Source organism: Talaromyces rugulosus, chromosome IV, assembly GCF_013368755.1.
Source record: "Talaromyces rugulosus chromosome IV, complete sequence".
Classification (NCBI taxonomy): domain Eukaryota; kingdom Fungi; phylum Ascomycota; class Eurotiomycetes; order Eurotiales; family Trichocomaceae; genus Talaromyces; species Talaromyces rugulosus.
This window is the reverse complement of record NC_049564.1, coordinates 284,483-308,697: the sequence shown is the minus strand read 5'-3', so window position 1 is coordinate 308,697 and position 24,215 is coordinate 284,483. Positions and strand designations below refer to the sequence as shown.

The 24,215-nt window shown below is 44.9% G+C and overlaps 8 protein-coding genes across 8 annotated transcripts; 3 read left to right on the top strand and 5 right to left on the bottom strand.

Moving 5' to 3' along the window:
- Window positions 1-2,404: 2,404 nt before the first annotated feature.
- Window positions 2,405-3,331, top strand: TRUGW13939_06886 (uncharacterized protein; the record flags this gene model as incomplete). The annotated part of the gene is made up of 1 exon (XM_035490028.1): window positions 2,405-3,331. The coding sequence occupies one exon, from the start codon at window positions 2,405-2,407 to the stop codon at window positions 3,329-3,331; it is 927 nt and encodes a 308-aa protein (XP_035345921.1).
- Window positions 3,332-4,595: 1,264 nt separating this feature from the next.
- Window positions 4,596-8,286, bottom strand: TRUGW13939_06885 (uncharacterized protein; the record flags this gene model as incomplete). The annotated part of the gene is made up of 8 exons (XM_035490027.1): window positions 4,596-5,021; window positions 5,085-5,144; window positions 5,195-5,417; window positions 5,932-6,332; window positions 6,426-6,714; window positions 6,782-7,193; window positions 7,248-7,996; window positions 8,048-8,286. 8 exons carry the CDS (start codon window positions 8,284-8,286, stop codon window positions 4,596-4,598), a joined length of 2,799 nt encoding a protein of 932 aa, XP_035345920.1.
- Window positions 8,287-8,934: 648 nt separating this feature from the next.
- Window positions 8,935-9,894, bottom strand: TRUGW13939_06884 (uncharacterized protein; the record flags this gene model as incomplete). The annotated part of the gene is made up of 1 exon (XM_035490026.1): window positions 8,935-9,894. One exon carries the CDS (start codon window positions 9,892-9,894, stop codon window positions 8,935-8,937), a length of 960 nt encoding a protein of 319 aa, XP_035345919.1.
- A 480-nt stretch (window positions 9,895-10,374) lies between these two features.
- On the bottom strand, window positions 10,375-12,079 carry TRUGW13939_06883 (uncharacterized protein; the record flags this gene model as incomplete). Its single annotated transcript, XM_035490025.1, has 3 exons — window positions 10,375-10,961; window positions 11,021-11,849; window positions 11,906-12,079. 3 exons carry the CDS (start codon window positions 12,077-12,079, stop codon window positions 10,375-10,377), a joined length of 1,590 nt encoding a protein of 529 aa, XP_035345918.1.
- Window positions 12,080-14,244: 2,165 nt separating this feature from the next.
- TRUGW13939_06882 (uncharacterized protein) lies at window positions 14,245-15,933 on the top strand (the record flags this gene model as incomplete). Its single annotated transcript, XM_035490024.1, has 1 exon — window positions 14,245-15,933. The coding sequence occupies one exon, from the start codon at window positions 14,245-14,247 to the stop codon at window positions 15,931-15,933; it is 1,689 nt and encodes a 562-aa protein (XP_035345917.1).
- A 471-nt stretch (window positions 15,934-16,404) lies between these two features.
- TRUGW13939_06881 (uncharacterized protein) lies at window positions 16,405-18,049 on the bottom strand (the record flags this gene model as incomplete). The annotated part of the gene is made up of 4 exons (XM_035490023.1): window positions 16,405-16,544; window positions 16,610-17,361; window positions 17,413-17,796; window positions 17,856-18,049. 4 exons carry the CDS (start codon window positions 18,047-18,049, stop codon window positions 16,405-16,407), a joined length of 1,470 nt encoding a protein of 489 aa, XP_035345916.1.
- A 1,561-nt stretch (window positions 18,050-19,610) lies between these two features.
- Window positions 19,611-21,981, top strand: TRUGW13939_06880 (uncharacterized protein; the record flags this gene model as incomplete). Its single annotated transcript, XM_035490022.1, has 6 exons — window positions 19,611-19,690; window positions 19,763-19,968; window positions 20,033-20,549; window positions 20,622-21,559; window positions 21,621-21,713; window positions 21,797-21,981. 6 exons carry the CDS (start codon window positions 19,611-19,613, stop codon window positions 21,979-21,981), a joined length of 2,019 nt encoding a protein of 672 aa, XP_035345915.1.
- A 117-nt stretch (window positions 21,982-22,098) lies between these two features.
- On the bottom strand, window positions 22,099-23,879 carry TRUGW13939_06879 (uncharacterized protein; the record flags this gene model as incomplete). Its single annotated transcript, XM_035490021.1, has 5 exons — window positions 22,099-22,746; window positions 22,810-23,041; window positions 23,098-23,265; window positions 23,333-23,675; window positions 23,735-23,879. The coding sequence occupies 5 exons, from the start codon at window positions 23,877-23,879 to the stop codon at window positions 22,099-22,101; spliced, it is 1,536 nt and encodes a 511-aa protein (XP_035345914.1).
- Between the last annotated feature and the right edge of the window lie 336 nt (window positions 23,880-24,215).

The following is a 24,215-nucleotide window of genomic DNA, read 5'->3' as shown; positions in this document are numbered from 1 at the left end:
ACTCCATAGAGTCCATACTAGTATGCCTAGCCATTGCTGATCACTTAACGCCGGTCCGCTGGCTCTCTAGAATCATGAATGAATAGTACCTTGATCAAGCCCGAGTTGAGTTCTGATTGATGCAACCTTTACACTTGTACAACAGTGTAGAAAGCCTACAAAGAGCCCGAGATCACTCGACACAGCAGGTCTCCAGACAATCCTGAAACCCATCCTGCTCCTTTTTCTTTGTCTTCACGAAACAGACCCGGGCGCTTGGTCAGGCTGACCAGACCCAATGCTAATAATAATAAGTGGAGGATATCCACATTGTTTAGTTCGCCAACCAGCTGGCTGAAATCGCCTCCCGCCCATTCTTGGCACAGTGCCAAGCTGCCTGCCGCCCGGGGACGCAGGAACAAGGCAACGATCGGCATATCAGGCATGCCCCGTTGCTCTTGGCAATGGCACCCTGCAATCTGCATCTAGTCCTCCTGACTCCTGAGTTATTCCACGTTTCACCGTTGTTCGTACTCCTGCTCTTCGCGAGCCTCGTGGTGGCCAAATGATGACAGCCGCGCTGGATTATTTTTGGCAGTTCAAAATATTAGGCTGGCTCGCATTTCCGGGGTGGCTGGCTTTATTTTGGCTTAAAGAGACTTGTGTTTTGCAGTACTGTAGTACGTAGTAGCGTGCCCATGCCACAGCCGCATTGTTCAGAACACAGAAATAAAGTTGGAATGTAACTGGGCAACTTGATCTTCGTATAGCTGCATACTGGGACGTCGATGCAACTTGATTGGTTGCGAGTTCCACATGACCTCCATCACATTCAAATGTACGCAGTAGACTCTTTAGATTTGGTCACATCTTAACTGACCTTTTGAATCCGGGGACTAAATCGGTGTGGTAGTCGAGGCTTTGACATTTGACAGTGCGTGGCGTTCAGTGGCACTACGGTAGTACGTACTACGCATACTATAAATACAGGACCCCCGACCCCAACCCTCGTCAGAAGATGCTATTGGTTTCGTTGGCGGCCCCAAAAGTGTCAAAATTAGCTTTGTTTGAGCCTAATCATCTTGTGGCTTTCTATTGTGCATTTGGCTTGTCATCATTTTGATTCCGGATGACAGTCCACTTCCAGTATCATCAAGCGAAACCTACTTTGAAGAGGGTGGTTGCATCATATGTATTGTCCTCAAATAGAATAGTAAAGTTATTTTAATGTGTGTCGTAGAAATTGTTTCTGAGCATATGTGGGATGTCGATTGATGTTACTACCCGTTGCTCCGTGGGGTAGTGCCGATATTTATTACACCTGGTACACCTGGTGAATTGGTTAATTTTTTTTACTGAACTGAAGGCTTTATTTGGTACATGTTTGCCTCAAATCGGTAGACTATATTTGAACACAGTAGCGTTGAAGTGTTGATATATGCGCTATGATGGGCCCTTCCCGAATCTGTCCGTAATACGCTTTAGTCGTTCATCATGAACATGTTGCTCTAGCATGTCAGTTTTCCATGCATTCCAGTCTGTATTCTTCTCGAGTCCAAAGGTAGTCCCGATGCCGTGGATTAAAAGCAGGGTCTCGTCCCGAGAGAAATCAACACCAAGGAAAAATATTCGTAGCCTCTCATCCGTGTCCATTATACTAGCCAAGTCATTTGCTCATTTTTCCTTTTAAAAATTGAGTTAATGCATGGTCATGAATGGTGCCCTTGTTATCTATGTGTTTGATGTAGAATTTCTCTGTAGTTTCCACCAAAATAGGACTCGGATCTGCTATGAGAGCCCGAACGTAAGGTTTCAAGAACAAAAACACTAAGTAAGCATTCACAGGAAAAGACGTAAAAAATTGAAAATCAGCAATAAGGGCCATATTTTGCTCCACAAATGAAGTTTAGTTGTCTCTTGCCGCATCAAAAGGTCCAGACGGACTATGAACGGGAGATCTCTTACTAGCGAAAGCAGACAAGGCGGAGGATCAGGGCGCAGACATCCACCCTTGAGAAATTTAAGCGTGGTATATTTGCTGCCAATGAGGTAGTTGATAAGTGATTGGGGAAGATCTCTTGCCATCCGAGAGACTCGCATCAAACAGTGCTATCACCTATAAAACGCATGCGAGATCCGCGACCCATGCTGTACATGTTCAACCTTCTAGTACTACATCTGGACTAATGTCTATGGTATTGTTTATATAACTAGATTATCCAATAATTCAAAAGTCTCAGGAAGACTAAAAAAATCCTTTTTTCAGCACGTGAATTGCAATACAATTGCATCTCCGAAGATGTTCGCACAATCCGATGGCTGTCGGTCGGTGACGTCACTCCGGAGGTATTGTCGCGAGGTATAAAAAGAGAGCTTCATCCAACCAAATATTTCCAGTATTCATCTTGAGAATACGGTTTTAAACATGACTTCTGTTCCGAAACCAGATAATGTCACTTTCTTGTCCCGCCAGTTCAAACTGGCAGCGCATCTTTACCACCCAGTTCCAAACTCACCCGACCGCTCTGGTGCTGCTATTATTATAGCCCATCCTTGGACCTCAATTAAAGAGCAATCACCTGCCAACTACGCGCGGGTGCTTTCCAAAGCTGGTTTCACGTGTCTCGCCTATGACGCTGCATACCAGGGAGAATCCGAAGGCGAGCCTCGCTCACTTGAGGACCCTGCTCAGCGCGTTGAAGACATAAAAGCAGCTGTTACATACCTTATCAGCCGGAAGGATGTAGACTCGAGCAATATTGGTGTGCTGGGAATCTGTGCTTCTGGGGGATATGCACCCTATGCAGCACAAACAGACCTACGCATCAAGGCTTGTGCCACCGTTGCTGCCGTTTGCGCCGGCACGATGGCGCGTAGAGGATACGACAAGGACACATCTAACATTGATATCCTCAAAACACAACTTGAAGCCGCGGGCAGAGATCGCAATAGCGACGTTACCGGAGAGTCGGTTCCTATAGTTCATATGCTCCCCGAGAAATTGGAAGATGCACCGTCCAACTTTCCAGAGTCATTCCGTGATTTGGCTGGCTACTATCGGACACCAAGAGCCCAGCACCCACGTGCAACCAACACTTGTCTGCCGAGGAGCTGGGACCTAATGGGAAATTTTGATGCGTTTGCTTTCAATAGCATGATCAGCCCTCGTCCGCTGCTGATGATTACCGGAACCAAAGCAGCAACGAAGTGGTTCAGTGAGGATGGAATCGAAATGGCAAAGGAACCAAAGGAACTTTTCGTTATTGACGGGCTCACTCATGCGGACTTGTACGATCATGTTGATGAATCTGGACCTAAGGTTGTAGAGTTCTTCGGCAAAGCCTTTGCCTAAGAATGTAATATCATATAGCAAACGAAGTTACCTATTAGCTACATATTTTCTAGAAAAACCCCCCTGACACATGCTCCAACAATAACTTATCGCGATCTAGCTGGTCCAGCTTAGACAATGTGTGCTCATCCGTTCGGACCTCGTAGACTTGACAGTCGCTATTTATGAACCCCGGATCATTCAAAGCGACGTCGACAAATACATTTTTCTCTTCTGCTATTGGTAGTTCTTCTCTAGCAACAATGCACGCACATAGGTACATGCGAGTGTTCTCAAGTATCTTATACGGAACCGAATATGTCTCTTCGGTGACAGCCTCAAAATTGGCGCATGTCCGGCATATACCCGCAGCGAACGAGAGTCCCGACTCCGGTGACAGGAGCCTGGCGAAACTGCTGTAAGATGCGACTACAATATAGACCATTCTGATGCAGTGTATACACAGAATAAAAACCCCGTTTTCCTTGATTTTGTCAATATCGTGAGCAGTGTCCGATTTACCTAAGCCTGGAGAGTTAGCTATCAAGGTGCAATATTGATCTTAGACTCGATGGTAACCTACCTAGCTGGTTGGAATAAGACCCTTCTAATCCTGAATATTCGTCTGAGTCTTCATCTGAGTCTTCGGATGGCTCTAGTTCCGAATATTCCCCTGGTTCTCTCGAGTACCCCAATTTTAATCCACCCGAGTGTGCCTCTTGAGGTCGAAGCTGCTTTTTTTCTAACTCTTCCGACTTTGATTGCGCAGTGAAAACATATGTATCAACTTCCTCCCACTCGTTCCTCCGAAGAAGTGGCTCTAAACTTTCGCCATTGATATGAGTTTCGTTTGGCTTGCCTTTTGACAAGCTTAGGATATAGGACCAGAACTCCTTGAATGGCATTCTTGGGAGAAATTTCGAAATAGGATGGATAGGCGACCAATGATGGTGTGAAATGGAAACGATGCTATAGAAGTTGTTAGTCTGAATGATTATAATAGTGGTGTGTATGTTGATGAAAATACCGTTGTTAACACTGGACTGTATCAGTATTAGTATAAGTATTGATCGCGATGTTAATTAGATACGCACACCTTTGAATAGAAAGAAAGCGTAAAGAGAAAATAAAAAGAAATAAAATTAGCTGATTAGACGAAGGCAGCTGGTTATTTGCCTTGTCACATTCCATGGAACGGGAATAGGCGGGTTGAACATTTTGAATTGTTACATCACCCTGACTTGCTTACTTGAAGGTATTTTCCCCCTCGAAAAGCAGGAACAGGTTATGTCGTTATTTTTTTAAGATACTTCTCGACTTGTCGAAAATCCCCATCTTTCGCATTAGGAAACCGTATCATCATTCCATGGGTCTTTCCCATACGTATCACTCTGCTTTGGCTTTCTTTTTCTTCTTCCTCGTCAAGATTCTCGCCTCTTGGTTCCTCTCCATGAGGACTTTCAAGGAAATAAACTATTGGAAACCCTCCTGCCGCTTCTAATTTTGCATATTCAGAAGCAATCACTTGTAGCCACTCAGCATCTTTTCTCAATGCCAATGTCTGTGGTGATTCCTTCGTTTCTTCCTGTGAAGAAATCGCAAGGAGAGTTTTAAGCCCGTGGCTAATATCTGGGGGTGTACCAAAGAATAAAATTCCCTGCACAAAGGAATAAATGTCGTGAAAATTGGATGATGACGAATCAACGAGAGCCTATTTTTAGTTAGATAATTTCAAAATGTTTTATTGTGAAAGTAGGTAGGCATCAACACACACCCCTTTCAGTATCATAACTCCAAAACTATGAGCCAAGAAGATCACGGGTCTCTTTTCACTCTATAAAATCAATCAGCACTGCCAGGTGTGAGAAGTTCAATGGACTCTACCCCGGTTCCATTTCTTAATTCGGAAATCTCTGTTAATAATATTAATGCAATATCTTGGGTAGGAGTGGCTGGGAATGATGATTTCGATGCGTGATATCCGAATGACATGATCCTTGACCTGGGAACAATTTGCGGAAGCAAATCACGCAGCCAGAAGACTTTTGTTTCAGGATGTGTCCACGAATTTTGATAGTGGCCACCATCGCCGTGTATTGCGACAATGCTAAGTTATGTTAGAATTTGATGGGATTTGTAATGAGCAAAGATTACAGACTCGATATCACATTGTGAATTTTCATAGATGAGTTTCAGGCCAATGTCGTCTGACAACGTGGTTTGGGTTACTGAGGCTCTTTTGGCTTCTCCTTTGGCTAAGAAACTATTGTTCTTTTTTAAGCTCAACTTTTCCACGAGTTTCCGCATTGCATAAGATATTAGGGAGAAAGGATGGCGAAGTTCTAGAATACATTGAAATGTAGAGAATCAAAACAACAGAATGTAAGACATACGAGGATTCCTTGCACTAAGACCGAGGGACCCCACTACCCCACCTTTGGTGCCTGGATAGGGCTGTGATTCATTTTCTAACATAACATTAGTTGACGTGATAGTAGTTGTATTATACTATCTGTGAATTAGGCATTTTTATTTACTAGTAGTAATGCATGTATGGGTTGCTGAAAATTCTACATATTTAATAATTCCACAGCTTTATGCTATTCAACAAGCAAGGAAACTAGAATACTGGCTCACAGAGAAAATCCAGCCCTGAATCCCAATGCCCCCCACGATCCCAATCAAAGAGATGATCCCAGCCAATCATCATATCCCCAAGCTCCTGATTAGCGTTTCCTTGGTTGTCTCTAGATATCCCATCTTGCTCTAAATGAGGAGGGTTGTTCGATGGATTGATAATTTGGTCTAGAATCCGGATAAGTTTCGCCTTCACTTCCTTACAAAATTCGGCATTCCAGCTTCCTGGTCGAGCAACCCAACTTAAGCAGGAGGCGTAGACTGTAAGCTCGCGAATTATTTCAGCTCGAGGTAGATGGGTTTCTGCCGGATCAGTGCCTAGAGAAGGACGACGTAACAGCTCCTTTGTGAGAATCTCAGCACTCGGGAGACCGTATGGTAGAAACTAGAATCGGTGATTAGTTGCGTTCCTCCGATAACTAAATGTATCTATCATCGCATGTGATAGTATAGATCAATTAATAGATCCAATACTTACAAGGCCAAAAAAGTCGCTTCTGACCTCCCTTGCTCGTTCACGTTCGTCATTGACGCTCAAGATAGTGGATATGATGTTTTTTGCTACTAAAAGTAGCCGCTCAGAGGTTCCTTTAGAAGGGTCATGGGCAGTAAGATAGATTAGAAAGGTCGAATACATGTAATCCAAATACAACCAAAGAATAGGTAAGATGTCCTGAGTAGATAGTTGACCGTTCCACATTTCTGGGGAATATTTTATATTGTTGGGACAGGATTGCCAAATGGACCGGAGCTTGTGCAAAGCTAGTCTGCGATTTGAATTAGCTTGTCAAAAAAGAGAAGCAAGATATATCAAAAGAAATTTCAAAGTCATACTGAGATTTAGCTCCAATGTCAATTTTGTCCACGCCCAAGTGATGCTCTAAAATTTCCTCGCGAACGGTGGCGAGAAGAAATCGAAGACGTATCAAACTGGCAGGACGTCGTTTACCATCCATATTCCACCCATTCTGGTCAAGCATACGAAGCTGCTGTTGCAGATCTGGCCCTGTAACTTCATCGTCAATGTCTAGCGGAGGTTCTAAAACACAGTAATATCGATTCATCTGGGGCGGTCGACCGAGAGCTGTAGCGATATTTTTATCCATGTAGTACGCCGTTGCGAAGATTTTTCGACGCCACTGATCAATGAAACTAGGGCTGTCGCCGATTATGGGCTTATCTTGATGGATTCCTGATGCGTAGATGCAAGACATGAGATCCACAAAAGATGAGTACGCGCGTTGACCTGTGCACTGTTAAGGCTATGACTTCACTAAATGACTAACAAGGGGCAACATACTTGATTCTCCAAATCGAATGAGGGCATACAAGATTTGGTTGTATTTGAGGCAAATGACGAGTTCATTGAGAAAGGGAGACTCCTTAGTCAAGCCTAGGAGGCTGTCATTGATTTCGTAAAACTCGGCGAGGAGGCTTTGTTTGTCTGTTTTATTATAGCCAATGAATTCAATTTCTCGACTATGAAAATGCAGCAAGCCTATACTTGCTAGCACGAGAATATTGCAGATGGTCTCCCATCGAACATTCTCGCCGCTGATCAAGCGACTTAGTTCGTCCACTTTGGTCGATTTGGTGATTGGTATTGGCTGATAAGAGTTGTGAAATATGCGAATCACAGCTTCAAGCCTAGATGGACTGGTCACTGAATCATCATCGCCTTCAATCATATCCCATAGGTGTTCAAGTGCAGGAAGCGCGAGTGTCGTTGGCAGAATAGGCATCCTGCCGATGAAATATATGCGTTCCACTAATACTCGTATTGGAACCGCATGCTTACACAAAAAATCAACAACCTGTAGACCCATCTCAAGTCGCCTTGATTCAATTATATGAGTAGCTGTAGGGTCTTCTGCTGCACCGAGACTACCTAGCTGATCTGACTGGTTCTGACTGTCAGTCATCACAGTGCGATAGCTGATAGGACCCACAAAGCCGCTGGTTTTAACTCGGGGAGTATTGATCACCACAGAATGCGGAGAGGAAATACGTCTGTTATCTGGGTCTAGATCTGAAAAGCTTGTCATTGAACTGCGACGAAAGTCAGCTTGAATAGATGTTTAATGCACGAACTCCTCGCACCTCGACCTCGGTGCTTTCTTCACGCCTGTTTTGGTAAGCTGCAGCAAGTCTCCTTCCATACGATGCGATCGGAATTTCTGGGTCATCGGGGCCGGATCATAGAAACAATCCAGATTCCTCTTGACACAGCGACCGCATTTCGGGAGTGAATGATCGCATTTGATCTTCATCTTCCGGCACTGTTCGCAGGATTGCCGCTTGCCATTCCGACGCAGTGACAATGTAGACGCGGAGGACATGATGTTTCATGCCGGTGTGCTTCCAGTTGGTTACGAGAAAGTGCGCAAAAACTGAAAACAAGTAATAGCAGAGTATTAATGAAAGATACCGTATGTCTTTTGGTAGACTGTAGCGAGAAGTAATCGTAGCGACGCTGACGCGGAATCAAATCTCGGAAGACGGAGTTCGGACTAAAATTTCCTAAAACGGGAGAAGGAAAAAAAAGAGCCTTTCTAGTTCTGTCAATACGCAGAATATATCTACATTCCCATTAATCAATGATTTATTTTCTCGTGGGTCATTTTTCTGATGATCAATCTCTTTATATAGCGGAGTGGCAGCTTCTTGAAACTCCTCTGCAGTCATCTCACTATTTTCGAACTTTTGATGTTTATGTGGTGGGCTAGTATATTATTTAAGGGATTTACCCAAGGTAATACAATATTCATACACCATGGTAATCAAGGCTTTTGTACATAATAGGGAAGTATTTAAAGTGTTTATAAGGTTACGATTTACTTAATTCATGTTACCAACGCGTCAGGAATAAATGTATTTATTTTAATCTTAGCTCACGATCATTGATCATTATTATTTCTAGTTGCTGACAGTATGCATGTACAAAGTTTCGATAAACCATAGCACAAAGTTTGATGAATGTACTCCCATCAAAGCTTATTAGGCGGAAGTGGCCTCAGGATAGACTGCTGTGTCATCGACGCAACCATATTCCCTTTCTCATCCCACACTTTAGCCTCCGAGTAAGTGCGTCCATGAGCTCCCACATGCGTGACATTTTCTCGCAGATGCCAGTTGTTCAAGTTGACAATTGGGACAAAAATCCGCATGGCAAAGTCCAGGCTGGAACAGGCGGATGCATCGTTTAGGAACATGTGATTATGAATCAATGGCAGAAAAGACAGAGCCCCGTCAAGAACAAAAGCAAGGCCGGCGGCATGATCTGTTTCCTCACTCACGGGATACTTTGATTGGAACCATACAGAGCTGGTTTTCGCCGTAATGGGCAAGTCATCCTGGGTCGTCTGGGCTTCCTTGGCAACACCGAGAAGAGTTTGTCCAGCAATGCTCTCTGGGCAGTAACGAGTATTAAACACCCTATTCAGCAGACCAAATATCTTGCCAAAGGCTTTGGCATGTGCAGTTGTAATTTTGCCGTCGGCAACTAGTTTTTCGCTCATATCTTCAACAGGTAGAACCTCATTCCAATTGCTGTATTTCATAAGCGGCGCCGCTGAATATTTGAGCATTTCCGGCTCAGCCCTTTGGAAATCAGCCAGAAGCTCAAAACAAAGCCTGGAGTTGCCATCGCCTGTATTTTGTGTAACTTGAACCCTCCGTGTCTGAAAGGTCTTCGTGCTCCGGGAAGGAAATACAGTGAGTGTCACTTTCTCTTTGGTGCTTGTAGGGCCTAGGTAGTGACCCATGACCGAGTATAGATGGAAGCCAGCCGGAACGGTTTTCGCAGCGGCATTAGTAGCCAATCCTAGTATATATCCTCCATAGGAAATGGGCAATGCATTTCCCATAGGTTCCGTTAGCCGTTTTGATTGGAACTTCCATTCGGACAGTCGCTCTACGGCGATATGCTCGATGACAGAATCGTCCATCTCGGACGGCCGTTCTTGAACCTTTAAAATTACACAAAGAAAACCGCAAATGTAACTTCGCCAGGAAATAAATGATAAGAACGTTTTTTTTATTTTTGTCCTGTATGTCCCGGTGATATAGTGATATGGAATTTGTTGAAGATCGCTGGAGCCAAAACCCGCAACCGATAGTCACGTGTCGGCCGCTCCACTCGGGCCGAGGTGATAAACAAGGTTTTTTTTTCTCCCTCCTTTTGTTTATAAAAAAAAACCAACATGCCCTTGGCTAAGGCTAAAGTTGTCCTTAATTTGTAATGCGACTAGTAAGTGTTTTTTCCTAACCGTGGAATTACGAAAACCAAATACAAGTAAACAGCGATAGAATTATCAACGATTGCTTTGGTGAACAAAATTTGCACGGTTGATTCCGCAAAACAATGACAGGCAGTTGACCATGTAGCTTGCTCTCCAACGAAGGAAAGAGGTGAGCTATTCAAAAAATCAAGGGGTTGTATCGTAGATGACACCAGGGATATAGCAAGCTCCTTCAACGCTTTTGCCTTCCACAAATTTAACTACCTGGCCATCGGCACCAAACTGAGCAAGCGTCCCGCCACCACTTTCTGAAACATTATACGCTGGCCATCCATTCGATTGCATAGACGTGGGATTCGTGATGAAATCAAGCAGATAGTCCTGCATACGTTCCGATGTCTGGGCCTCTAATTCAGTACTCGGAAGTGGATTTATTAGGTAAGTCCCGAACAACATGTAAAGATCCGAGTAATGATATGCCCCTAGCCATGGAACACCACCTCCAAGATTGGTGAAATTCCCCGCCCATTCGTACCGATATGTTGAAAGACCTGCGTCGTTTCGAAGAATAGTGGTATTGTGTGCAGCACAGACGGTACTAAGGGTATTGGTGTAGATTTCTTGCTCGCTTGGCCCAGCAGTATAGTTGTGGATAGGATAGGCTACCAAAGCAGATGCTTCACGGGCCGTAGTTCCAATCATCTTGGGAATGTGTGCTACCTGACCTTTTATATACCGATCGGTGTAGTTTGAAAAGAGTGTTTTATTGTCAACTAAGAATGTAAATTAGACTTCTGTTGGGGATAGGGAGGAGGAATAATTGGGGTCTCACTTTGTCTCGTGAATGCTATAGAAGCTTGGCTTGTGTTGACCAATGTCGAGTTATCTTGATACTGTCCAACGAAATTCTCTATCCGTGGCATCGGAACCCGTCTCATGCACTCCAGTTCAAGGTGAGCATCCTCAAAATCGCAACCAAGCGACTTCGCAACAAAGGTGAAGTTAGTTCCAGAGTAATCCAAATTAGTCGTCCGACCGGTCGCTACCCCAGAGCTTGAGACAGAAGCGCGAATGATCGGATCCTTATAATAAGAGAACAGATACATATCTGCCGCTCCAGCCCCAGCAGACTGACCCCATAATGTGATCTTGGATGGATCACCACCAAATGCGGCAATGTTTTCAGCAACCCACTCGACGGCGGCACGCTGGTCAAGAAGCCCAAAATTGGTGCCGCCATTTAACCCGCGAGCATTGGGATAGCTGAAAATATTTACTCGCCAATTTGTGGTTACAACAATGTGTTTCTGAGAACGATGAACCCAGTTTGAGGGAAGTTGAGTAGGTATATTGATACCTCCTGTCACATCACCACCACCAGAGAGAAATATTATGACCGGAAGTTTTGACTCTGGAGTGGCTGAGGCAGGTGTCCAAATGGCAAGACTGAGACAGTCTTCAGCGGAGTTCTGCGCAACTTGCCCAGCAAGCAAGCTCTCGCCATAGTTCACGACAAGGTTTCCGGTGATGTTAAGTGCCCATACAGTTGGGATAGCGCTGACGTACTGGGAGCATGCTGGGCCGAATGTTGTTGAATCGATGAGTTCGTGGGAGTTATCAAGGTGCTGGGGAGGCTTCCACCGTAGAGAGCCTACTGGAGGCTGACAAGAAAATCAGCCGATCCAAAATAAATAGAAAATAAAAACTAGTCAAATACCTTTGCATAGGGAACATATTTGAATTGCCGAACATCAGGGTACGTGTCATTATAATCTCCAACGAAGGTGCCAGTTCGAGCTTGAACAATTCTATTTCCATGGCCGTGCGGGTCATTAGACACTGCCCAGACAGAGTGGAGGGTAGCGAGGAGCAAAAGATACTTTTTAAACATGACTTTTGAGTATCTTCAAAATATTATGTTGGTAGTATGACTTATAATTTGCACATGTTGGTGGGCTGCATGCCGTCTATATAGTTTAGTGCTAGTACATGAAGCTATATCCGAGTTTATATTATATCACTACGTACTACAAGTATACGCTTGCCTCATAGAGTTAAAAAGAACGGGGTGATCTCTCCGAACTTAGTTAAAGCCAACATTCGAAAGATGTACGCCGGTAAGAACCCCGAGAATAGACCCAAGATATTTTGGGGGGTTTCATATCAATTGATAAGATGGATAATACGGAAATCACGTCGGTTCTCTGATTAGCGAGTAACTTCAAAGGCAAACAAGGAATTATTTTATCTGGCCCGTCCAGAATGACAATATTATTATTGCAGGTGAATCAGAAGCATAGGTAGGTAGCTACTAGTTGACCTTGCTGATCGGATGAGACACTGTAGGGAAACCCCCGCAAATGCACTCTAATGCGGGTAAGTAATCATCCATCCAATAATATACCTGTTTGGCAAGTTATTGGTAGATATCCGGGATTCCTCCCGCTGGTCTCACGTAAAAGCTCGGATTCGAATGAATGAAAGAGTCGTTCATTTGGCAATCGGTCAATAGTGTATATTATGTGCACTTGACCTACTTGAAGAGCCTTTGTGGTGGATGAAGGCCAGTGGGATTGGCTCTAGAGAGGATATAGAAACGCCCAAGCTCGGCGGAAGTATGGGTTGAATAACATTAGAATATTTCGATATTTCAAAAGTATGCGTTACGTAGTCGAGACTTTAAAAATCTTGGTCAATTTTCTGGAAGACTGGAACTCTCATAAGGTACCCTTTACTACAATTTAGATGGCAGTAAGTTGGTTCGGGATTTATTTCAACAGCAATTTTTCGAGACAATTTAAAGATAATCAGGCCCTGAGGCATTCGCAATATTCCATTATCTCTTATGCTTCTTCCCCAATTTCGCCGTCTTAGGATCCACTGCATGCTCTTTCTCCTTGCGCCTTTTTTCCTGCTCAATTTTCTCCCGCTTCTTCCAGTCTCGTAAGCATTGCACGCACCGATAATTAGGTAAACTATAAGTTTCATGAACCCTGCATCTCACCATGTGCCCTTTTTTTAAACAAACTGTCGTTAATGTGTGAGAACCTTTTGCACTTTGTTCGTCAGCAGATTAAAATCTTCTAAAACATATGGAAATCTTACCAATGATGCTCACCACCACCCATAATTGAGTTTCTGCACTGCAGTTTATTTTTACACTAACAGTATATAGCAAGAAAATTTGATATAATTTAATATGGATAGCGCAATTGATAGAAAGTAAACAGAGGGGGAAGGCAGCGCTATAAATATTGAATGACATATACAAAATGGAGACTTGAGATTGAAAGAACATAGTGCAGTATAGGATATGAAACGTGTGATGTAATTATGGTGATAAGAAGTTCTGATTCGATACCAACTGTGCCTTGTTTGATAGTTCTAAACGGAGCACGTGTATTACTCTTTGAAATACTTATACATATGTGGATATCAAATAAAGACATCTTCGGAAACTTTGGTAACCTTCGAGACTGTCTGTTTGACATATTGATGGTCTTACATTTTGAATTAAAGGGCTAATCGAAGAAGAATAAGGAGAAGGAGAGGAGACGAAAAAGAAGACGAAAAAAAGAAATCAGCTTCCAGCCATATTATTTATTCCTCCATGAAATTCTAGGTCCTACGGGGCATTGTTTGATGATGCAGATATCAGGATGGTTGACTGAATATAGAAGAATGAAAAATATTTAAAAATGAATAACACAAAACAGTACTAAAAATAGAAAAGAAAAAAAAGAAAAAGGGAGAAACAAGTAGAAGAGGGGGGGAAAAAGAAAGAAAGAAAAGGAAGACAAAAACCAATAACAAAGGAAGGAAAACCCGGAAATCACTTCATAAAACAAACGGGTCCCTTTTCCTTCCGAGCACAACTAATCCAGATTTTTCCACCCGGAGTCCAATATCTGTATTATCCTTTTCACGGAGTCTTATTTTTCTCTTAGCTATCTCTACCTCTTGTGTTTTTTTGCTCTTCCGCTTCCTCATTTCAAGTTCTTCGACAATCCGAGTAAATCGTTCTCTCTCCGTACCCGCACGTCAATTTCCAGCACGATGACTGAGTTTCCGGAAGACGAAGGCCGCCTGGGCCTTGAAAAAAAACTACGACAAATTATCAAGGATCAGATACAAAAAATAACAAGAAAAGTGAAAAGCGTGGAAAAGGTGGAACAGGTGGAAAGCGCGGAGAATGTGAAAGAGAAGCCACAAGGCAGAGGAAAAGAAAAAGTGGAGGAAAAGGCAGAGCACAAGATGGAAGACGACATGGAGGACGACATGGAAGAACCGGACAGCTTCGCGAAAGTGCGCGAGACCATCAAGCCGGAAAATTTACGTTTGCTTGCTCTCGACCTTCGTCGCCAACGGGAAGGGGTGCCAGGTCGGCCATACGTGAAGTCCAAGGTGGATTGCCAGATAAAGCCAGAGAACTTGACCGGCTCTTCCCATATTCTCTACCAGATAGAGTTTAGTGATAACGTTCGTTGGCTCTTGAAGGTCCCTGCCAATGGTCACAAGGACGACTTTGACAAACTATCTGCAAGCTGCCTTCGAGCCGAGGCGCTCACGATGCGGCTCATCAAGCGCAAAACCACGATCCCTATTCCAGAGGTATATGGATTTGACGACACCTGCGACAACAGAATTTCCTGTGCCTTCATAATGATGGAGCATATTACGGGGCAGCCATTGCAAGATGTTTGGTTTAACCAAGATAATGCACCAGAGTTGCTGGAACAACGTCGTTCTCGGGCCCTACATGATATTGCCAAAGCCATGCTTCAACTTAACGAGTTTACTTCTTTCCGAGGTGGTACAATACTTTTCGACGAAGATGAAACCCCATCTCGAAATACCGGGCCTTTCAGGATAATGGATATGACGGCAATGTTCGACCAGGTAGAAGAAGCCTCTGGCAGTGGTAATATTTATTCTGAAGTCCAACCGGTCTCAGATGCCAGAGGTTTTCTTACCTGTATGCTTCACAAAAGGATGACACCCAGGGACCAATTTGGTTCCGGCTTCGAACTACTGCTCCACCTTTATATTGACTTTGCCGTTCTAGAGAATCAATCTTTGCTCAAAGAATACATGGCAGGAAACAAAGATCAAAATCGATTCGTTCTCACTCATCCAGACTTTGATATTCAAAATTTCATTGTCTCCGAAGATGGGAGCTTACGAGGTGTGATTGACTGGGACGGAGCCATCACGACTCCTCGGGGCATAGCAGGCAATGAAAGCTATCCAGGATGGTTAACACGTGATTGGGACGCGATGTGCTACGCTTATGACCCAGAAAGCCCAAACAATCTTGAGAACAGCCCTAGCGAACTGCGCTTTTACAGAGATATGTACCAGAGGATAATTAGGGAACTTACAGGCAGTGATTTGGCTGCCATGATGACAGCACGCACTCTGGTTTTTGACAATTTATCGATTGCAACTCACAATCCAATCCCTTCTTCCCATATTATTGACAGGATTTTTGAAGAAATCAAGGCCAAAGTATCTAAAGGACTTGAAGGGGCACAACGGGAGGAGGAGCGTGCAAAAGAAGAGGAGCTATCGGAAGAAGATGAAGACGGGGAAGAAGACGACGGGGAAGAAGATGAAGAAATGGAAGAATACAATGGCACACTCGACTTGTACCGTGTCTGTATGGATTTAGCCGAAGGATTGTTGTCCGACACTAGACGCGAACTTCTTGCGCAGGGTTTTAGGGCCCTTTTCCACGAGCAGTAACAGGCCCTTAGGGGGGGTTTCGGTGATTTGAAACTTTCCAATCGTCTAGTCATGTCACTGGACGAAATTAAGTTCAATTTTAGGATGTTCATAGGCTTTTTATATAATTTTTAATAGAATTCGTCAAATTTTGAGCAGTGTTAAAAAATTACAAGTATACATGTTTGAGCTATAGATAATGAAAAGTAGTTCCTAATAGCCTTTTCAGGAAGTCAGCCATACTCGATGGAAAGGTAGGATACGCTGTAGAAAGAAAAAAATCGATGCTCCGACTCCTTACTTGGGAAGGTGGTGCGGTTATCTAATAGGTGAACATGAAACATACTTTATTGTCAACTAATATGTTGACAGCTGCACCAAAAGACGCAAGGTCCCTTTGGTGGTTAAAGTATGGTATATAAGCACAAAATCTACGAAATAACCGGTCTATCTTTATGTTTAATAGAAGCGGTAGTGGCTAATCTAATGGAACTATGCTTGTACGGTTTTGAACCGACTCTTGGCCCTAATGCTAGGACCAAACCTGAAGAGTACCCAAGGAATTGGTAAAAGTGCTAGGGCGATGAACCCTAGTAGGCTGCTAGCCCAGGCTATGCCAAGTTTTTCGTACACTGTTTGCATGTATTGTTAGTCTTTCTTAAAATAAAAGCCAGATATAAGAGCAATATGGACATACTCTGGATTGTGAACAGAGGGAATACCCCGGCGAAGCCATAGCGAGCTAAACTATTAGCACCGGCGGCACTGGCTACAACATCTCCGTGATATGTGTCTGTGATATACTGCATCGTAGAAACGAAAACGCAAAGATTTCCCCAGGCGAAAGGAATGATGGCAGCGCCAGGGACAGCCCAGGATAACCCGTCTCGAGCGGTCCACCCAAACCAGAATAATCCAAGCGGCAAGCCAATGCTTCCGAACATAGCGGGTGCAAGACGATACTCAGGAGGCACCTGATGCGGTGGGTATCGAGGTATTTGTTTCCTGTAAACAAAGATATCGCACAATATTACGGTAAGAAACCCGAGAAGGCAGCCAATAACGATCGATAGGAAAATCAAGCCAGAAGTATCAAGATCAAAGCCATATACAGTGCCAAAAGTATAAGGAACTGCTGCAAAGAAGCTAAATAGTGTCCCGAACTCGCACGCAACATGTAGACAGATAAAAGAGACGGTTGGCTCCATCAGGAGCATACGGAGCGGCCTAATGAGAGCGACGACGGCGAACTCGTGTAGTTGAGTTGACAGAAGCGGTCGCTGGCGAACCTCAAGGCCACGTTTTTTCGCTAAGCGACGTTGAATAACTGGGCGAAATGTTTCGCTTGTGCCAAGGGTTAATAGGAGACTGAAGGCAGCAAAGAAAAGCTCCGTCCATTGTGTCCATCTCCAACCCTTGCGAGACACAACAAAGGACCCGATTACCGGCCTGAAAGAAAGTCAACCACCAGTACAGATAAGAAGGAATACGCTGTCATACCCTAGACCTGGTCCGAGAAATGGCATCAAAGTGAAAGTAGCAGCCGCAGGCCCTCGAGCCTTGGGGAGAAATGTTTCGGACAGCGACCCTGGAGCCACAGCAAAGACTGGAGCCCACGCAAAACCCGTGAGAAATCGGAAGAATACCAAAGCACCAAAATTATGTGTGAATCCAGACCCAATCACGAATGCAGAACCGATAATTATAGATCCTAGATAGACAGGATAGCGGCCAATAGTCTCGGAGAGCGGGCCACCAAGCACAGGCCCAAAGCCCAGTGCAAGGACATAGAACGTTACGGGGAGAATTGCCACTGTGCTACTGACGTGAAACTCTTGCATAAGCTCCGCCCGGGCTGGGGTCATTATAGAAGTTGAAATGGAACTAGTAGATACCAACAATCAGTAATCGGCTGTGGTCAGCGAAATTGTTGAATGCTATACCCAGTGATAGCCGAAGCTGACATGGCAGCCATGAGAATTGATTTCTTCCATGCTGGCCAATTCCGGGGATTTTCCAGCGAGTTTTCCCAGTCAGGGAAGCTTTCTGGCTTGATCCCTGGGTTCTCCAATTCGTCTTTATAATGGAGTGAGGCTGCTGTAGGCGTTAATCCCTCCTCGTCCAGGGTTTGTAACATCGCAAATACTGCACGTGGGTGGCTATTGCTTAACTTCTATCTCTAGGTCACACAAAACGCATGGGGACGCCTTTAAATATGTGAAACATAGACGGAAAAGAAGTTGCTCGCACGTAAGAACTTCGGCTTCTTGGTCTGATTATTAATTTGCATTATTCAAAACAATAAACCAGTAATTTTTTTTAGAAAATAAATTAAAAGAATAATCAACAGACGATCTCAAATCGAGGCAAGAGAGCTGCCCTAGTGTGGGAACACAGATTAGTGATCGTGATTACTGATCCGTGCATCACCTCGGCTGGGCCCTGGTTGGTAGGACATGTAGGGCAGTAGGATTCCCTCTGAAGCAGTTTCATGATAGAAAAATCTTAGCTGATGATGTTTTGAACCTAGCAATATACGAAGAAGATCAAACGTGACGGAGATGTTGAAGCTTTACTATAAAAATAGCGATCATCACTGCAGCACGACCCACTGGCATCCGGAAAGATAGCAGCGCAGGGCAACAAGGCGAATCCTTTAATGCACATCACGTCGAACCGGACATCGCAGACACGGTGATTCTTAGCGCGGCAGTGTATGAGTTGACTGTGGCAGCGATACTTCTTTTGGGAATCATTCTGGTCAAAATACTTATACCGTGTATACATTCATCCGCTGTCATCTGTTCCGTTCCTAGTCCGCGGATCGCGGCCTGCACGTCACTCTGGCTTGCATACCATACCTACGTCGTAGATGAATGCACTGTGATCTACGAGCTGCATAAAAAATACGGACCTGTGCTGCGCGTGGCACTGAACGACGTCGACATCGACGACGGCGATGCCGTCGAGCCCATATACATAACAAACTGCGGTTTCCCAGAGAGACTCCGGCCTTCGTAAAGTTTGATATTGATGGGCATGCCGCGTATTTTCAATATTGACGCTTGCTGAGAGAGCCCGTCGCGCAAAAGCCGTTTCGCCTCTTTTCTCTACAGCTTCGATCCGCAGTTCGAAGGATGGACTGTCACAGGTCGTCGATGATGTTGTGGACAAGGTGCGAACAGAGGCTCGCAGGTCTCCAGGGAAAGCAGCGAATGTGCTCAATGCTACTCGATCAATAACAATTGATGTTGTCAGCACACATATTTTCCACCAAAGATATGGCGCTGTTACTGAGAACTCCCAGACCATGTCTGCTTTCCCTTTTGTAGACGCATATGTGGCGGTGGGTTCGTTTTTCATCAAGTTCACTGAAGTCTAGTCGTCTCAATTGTTCGATGCTGCTGATAATCAGGGGGTTCTTTATATACAAGTTACTTGGTTGATATAGAGGATTAATGTCTTTTCATTTCTTCAAACCCTTTTCAATTTTGTATCCATTCAATCGTATGGTATGCGGTATGTATAATGATCGACGCGCGGGGTATGTGCCGCGGGCGACAAGGCCCGGTATTTCGGCCGATACCATCCATGTTGGCTGCCATCGTGACTCTAGAACTATTTTCTCCTCTATCACATCAACAGTTCTGTTCAAGGTGAAAGAAGAAAACTCGCTCGGGAGTCTATATATCAACACCATGGCGACCCCAGCTACCCCCGACGAGCACATGTCCGACGCAAGTGACTCTTCGGCATATGCTCCGAAAAGCAAGACAGTGTACGTATGACGCCTGTTTGTCCCGACGGCCAGTACAAGGCCCGTATATAAAACGAGGACTCATTAGTCTAGGTGTGTCCTGTGTCGCCGGCGAAAGGTCAAATGCGATCGAATCAAGCCAAGCTGCAGTTTCTGCGTCAAGAATGGCACCGCATCTCTTTGCCAGTACGTTGCGTCGGAGAAGAAACGCGGCCTGAGAGCAGGATATGTATCACAGTTGGAGAATCGACTGGACAGACTGGAGGCAGAAATTCGAGATCTCAAGACACTAACTGCACGTACGGTCTCTCTTTGCTTGTTTGAATTAGCTATTGGGTGTTTACTGACCTCAGTCCCGGCCAGAAAATGTTCATTATAACCAACCGCCAGTGATCCCTAGTCCTCCTTCGAATTCCAATGACGCAACCCATCAAATTAACGAGGACCTTTCATCTGCTCTCGCAGGACCGCCTGCTATGCAAGCACCTACAGAGCACGACGAAACACGAAGCCCGTCGCGCAGTGCCTTCGTCGAGCTATGTAGCGCCTGGTTCGATAAATTTCACGGATGGTTCCCCATTCTGCATCCGCCGACAGTCATGCAGACACTGCAAGACATATCAATTAGCTTAGAATTATCGCCTCTGTACGTGGTGCTAAAAGCAATAGCGGCAGTGACGCTGCCCCATGTCGGCTTCGTCACGAGCCTAAGTCATGATCAACGCCGGGTGATATCAGCAGATTATGCGCAAGATATTGCTCTACATGCTATGGATTCGCTGTCTTTGCCCTCGCTACAGGCCGTCCTCATAGTAAGCGTGCTGGAGTATGGCAACGGAAAATTGTCCAAATTTTGGAATTTAATAGCGCTTTGTAAAAGGTGTGGTGTCCTTCATTTCGAACATCGTACCCAAATTAAGTGTGATCTTATCTGACTCTCCCTTTCAACCAGAATGGCAATGCAGCTTGGCTTGCAAGACTTGGTAGTACATCAGTGTGGCAATTTTTCCAACCCATCCGTGCTGCCACCGCGAATGCTTCCGTTTCCAAACACCTTGATCGACCAAGAAGAAAAGACCAGAGCATACTGGATGACAGAGCTTCTGGATGGATCATCCACTATGGGTGCCGCGTGGAATCTCTCACTTTCACGTCCTCATATGACGATTGCTACGCCGTCAGCAACATCCTCGTCATCCTCGGCCTCCTATATGGCTGGGTACCAAGACAACCCAGCCCTGTATCCTTGTGGAGAGGATATTTGGACAACGGCATTTCCTGAATTCTGTATATCGGTCGCATCTTTTGAGGACCTTGAGACCTCGTCGAGCTTCACTTCGTACGTCAACCTGGTTGCAAATGAGCTGTATGTTGTACACCAATTCCTACAGCAGCCATTTGATCGGCGCTCTGTACATGGACGTGCAAAATGGCAAGCAGAGTGTAAGAACGTGGATGAGCGCCTACAAAAATGCCGCGCAGGCTCTCCATTGTTCCAAAACGGATTCAAGGGAGGGTATTATAATCCGCATTACTCAACTACCGCGGCACCTGGGCCTGCCGTCAACGCGACCCCTTCTGCAGTGACTGAAATATCCTCTCTGGTAAATGGAAGCATAGTTCCGACTCCAGAAAAGGCCTCATTTGATCCAGTCGCAATACTATCCTTTGCCATGTATGACATGGCTATTATCGCGCTCTATCAACGACTTGCATTCCCAGCAAATGACATTGAGCGACCTCATGGCCCGTTTTACCACGCAATACAACGTTGTCTAGATGCGAGTGACGAGATGACCACAGTGGTGCGCAGTGTCAGCGATGCTGATTTGGAGAATATGAGCCCGCATCTCATTTTTCCTTTATTCGTGGCAGCACGCTTCTTCCTCGGTACGTCTTTTTTCAGAATATACTTCAAGCTATACATACGGTTTTCTAATATCTCCATCAGTGCATGCGCGCATAACAGGCGTCGAGACACCCCGAAACATCGATCTGCTCATATATAGCCTTCGTGTATGCGGACAAAGATGGAATCTAGCCCGTATGGTCTCTCTTCTTCGTACCAATTTTATGAGAATACAGAAATTAGTTTCGTGCTAATTCAATATTTTTTTCCTTATACAGGCCGTTTAGAAAAAGTTCTGAGAGCTGCTTGTGCCGAACGACAGGTTACGATCAATTTTTCTGCTCTACCACCACAGTTCTTCGACTTACAGTATTCGCACCTAGATATTGACAAGGTGTTAGAAGTATGGGCCGATAGTCAAGATGTGAACAATATTGCGTCTTCTCATTTGGTAGGATGGTAATGGATCTCACTAAATGAATTCCACAGATGCTTTGCACAATTGTGAAAGAATACTTCAAGAGAAAATCAACAAAAAGCAAGGAATTTTTCTTCCTGTTATGTAGTATTAAATACAAATCTAATGTACATGCTCCGCATGTTCGAGCTCCTCATCGGTCTTCTTCAACCCTGCCCAGCTGACCTCGCCCACGACACCAGGGCCATCAAACACTTCCGCAATCTCCTCGAGAGAATAGCCCTTAGTTTCTGGAAAGACAAAGTATGTGACAGCCAAGACAACCACATCAAAGCAACAGAAGAAGATGTAATAATGCCACCCGACATTGTCCAAAGCAATTGGGTTGACAAACGCCAGAACGATAAGTGATCCGTACACAGCCAGCAGCTCAAGCGTTAGGCCCTTACTGCGAATAGAGTATGGGAAGATCTCCGTCGGATACCCGAGAAGCAGCGGAGTGTAAGCTATGTCGTAATGAAACGAGTAGATGAATACAAAGGCAATCACTGTCCGGCCAAGCGATGTGTTGCCTGTGCTGTCAAACACGGCCGAACAAGCAGTCCAGATAACGAACGATATCAGCATGCCCACAGCAGACCAGAGAAACAGCGTACGCCGACCGAGTCGATCGACAAGCATGGCCGCACTGAGGGCGATTACGAAGTTGAAAATGTTGAGCAATCCGTTAATCAATGTCTGGGTGTCGGGATCCGTGATTCCAACGGTATCGAGCACAAGGGACAGGTAGTATGAAACGACTGCAATACCCTAGATAGAAAGTATTAGAATTCGCACTATTTTCATTACATTACGAGTAGAAATGCTTCTTACATTGTACTGTGCAAATGCACCCACGCAGATGGCGATAAATGTTCTTTTCCTGTTTCCCGGTGTCTGGACCAACGTCTTCCAGCTGGTTTTTGCTGCCAGTTTTTCCATTTCGATAGTGCGTCCAATTTCCTCAACCTCGAATTGAATCAATGGGTGAGTAGAGTCACCCCCAGTGTGGAAACGTGCCAGTGTCTGAACAGCTTCCTCGGATCGTCCGTTGGCAATGAGCCATCTATCATTTTCGGTTAAACTGTGTTTTGTTATATGGGTGCTAAAAATCGTTCATACCTAGGAGACTCCGGCACAAACCACCAGAATATTATTTGAAGAACTGGAAAGCCCGCTTGAAGAATAGATGGCGCCCTCCACACCCAATCGTCCGTGAGATGCTTGTTTGTGCCGAAAATAGCCCACGAAGCTAGAATGCCGCCAACGAAATAAATAGTCCAGAATGCGCTTTCATGATGTTAGTAAATGAATGCATCAATGGCTTTAGGACTATTTAATACGAGCAGAAGCATACCTGGTGTATTTTCCCCGATGGGTAGGATATGCCAGTTCTGTGATTAGCATTGGTGACGGCTGCACGACCAGCATCGAGCCCACGCCCACGAGGACCCTTGAAAAAACAAACATGCCATAATTGACAGAGGCTGCTTGGATGGCAGATGCAACAACAATCACAATCGCACCGGAGAGCAACGTATACTTGCGACCAATCCTGTCCGATAAATGCCCGATAAAAGGCAGGGAAATAAAGCTGCCGATGGACTGGGCCGCGTTGACAACGCCGAGAACAGAGCCAGTGGGATTGTTAAAGTAGTTTTTCCATTGGCTGGTTGCTTGAAGAGCGTTCATCATGGAGCCTGGATGTCTTGCTATTAGTCTCATTTCAACGGCAAAAATCGGCGGAAGAATAAAGTACCATCGTATCCAGCAACTGCAGAGGACATCAACGGCACGATAAGTATGAGGTTTAGCCGTAGCAGATGTGAAATGCGAAACCAGGGTCGGTCATATTGAGGTAAAACCGCGGCCAGCGCATGGCCGACGATATCCTGGTCCTTCATGTTCTCGATCTTTTTGGTCAAGTCTAATGTGACAGCAAGAACTGAGATTCCGAATTTATTCCATAGAGTGGTGTTTAGTTTTTGTTCTTATATTTTGGAATCCGTTACCTTTAAAAACGGGCTCTGTCGTGGTTTCATACAAGAGCCAGTTGAGGTTAGTCATGTTCTGTACCCACAGCCCATACATCTGCCGGCAGTCCGGGGTTTGACGTAGCCAGCCATGCTAGCCATACTCATGCGGAGACAATCCGGGGAGCAGACCTAGTCCAGGGCGGAGTTGAGCCTTGTTCCTAGGCAGTGATTGGCATGTAGTGCGAGTCTGGTGGAGTGCGGGCG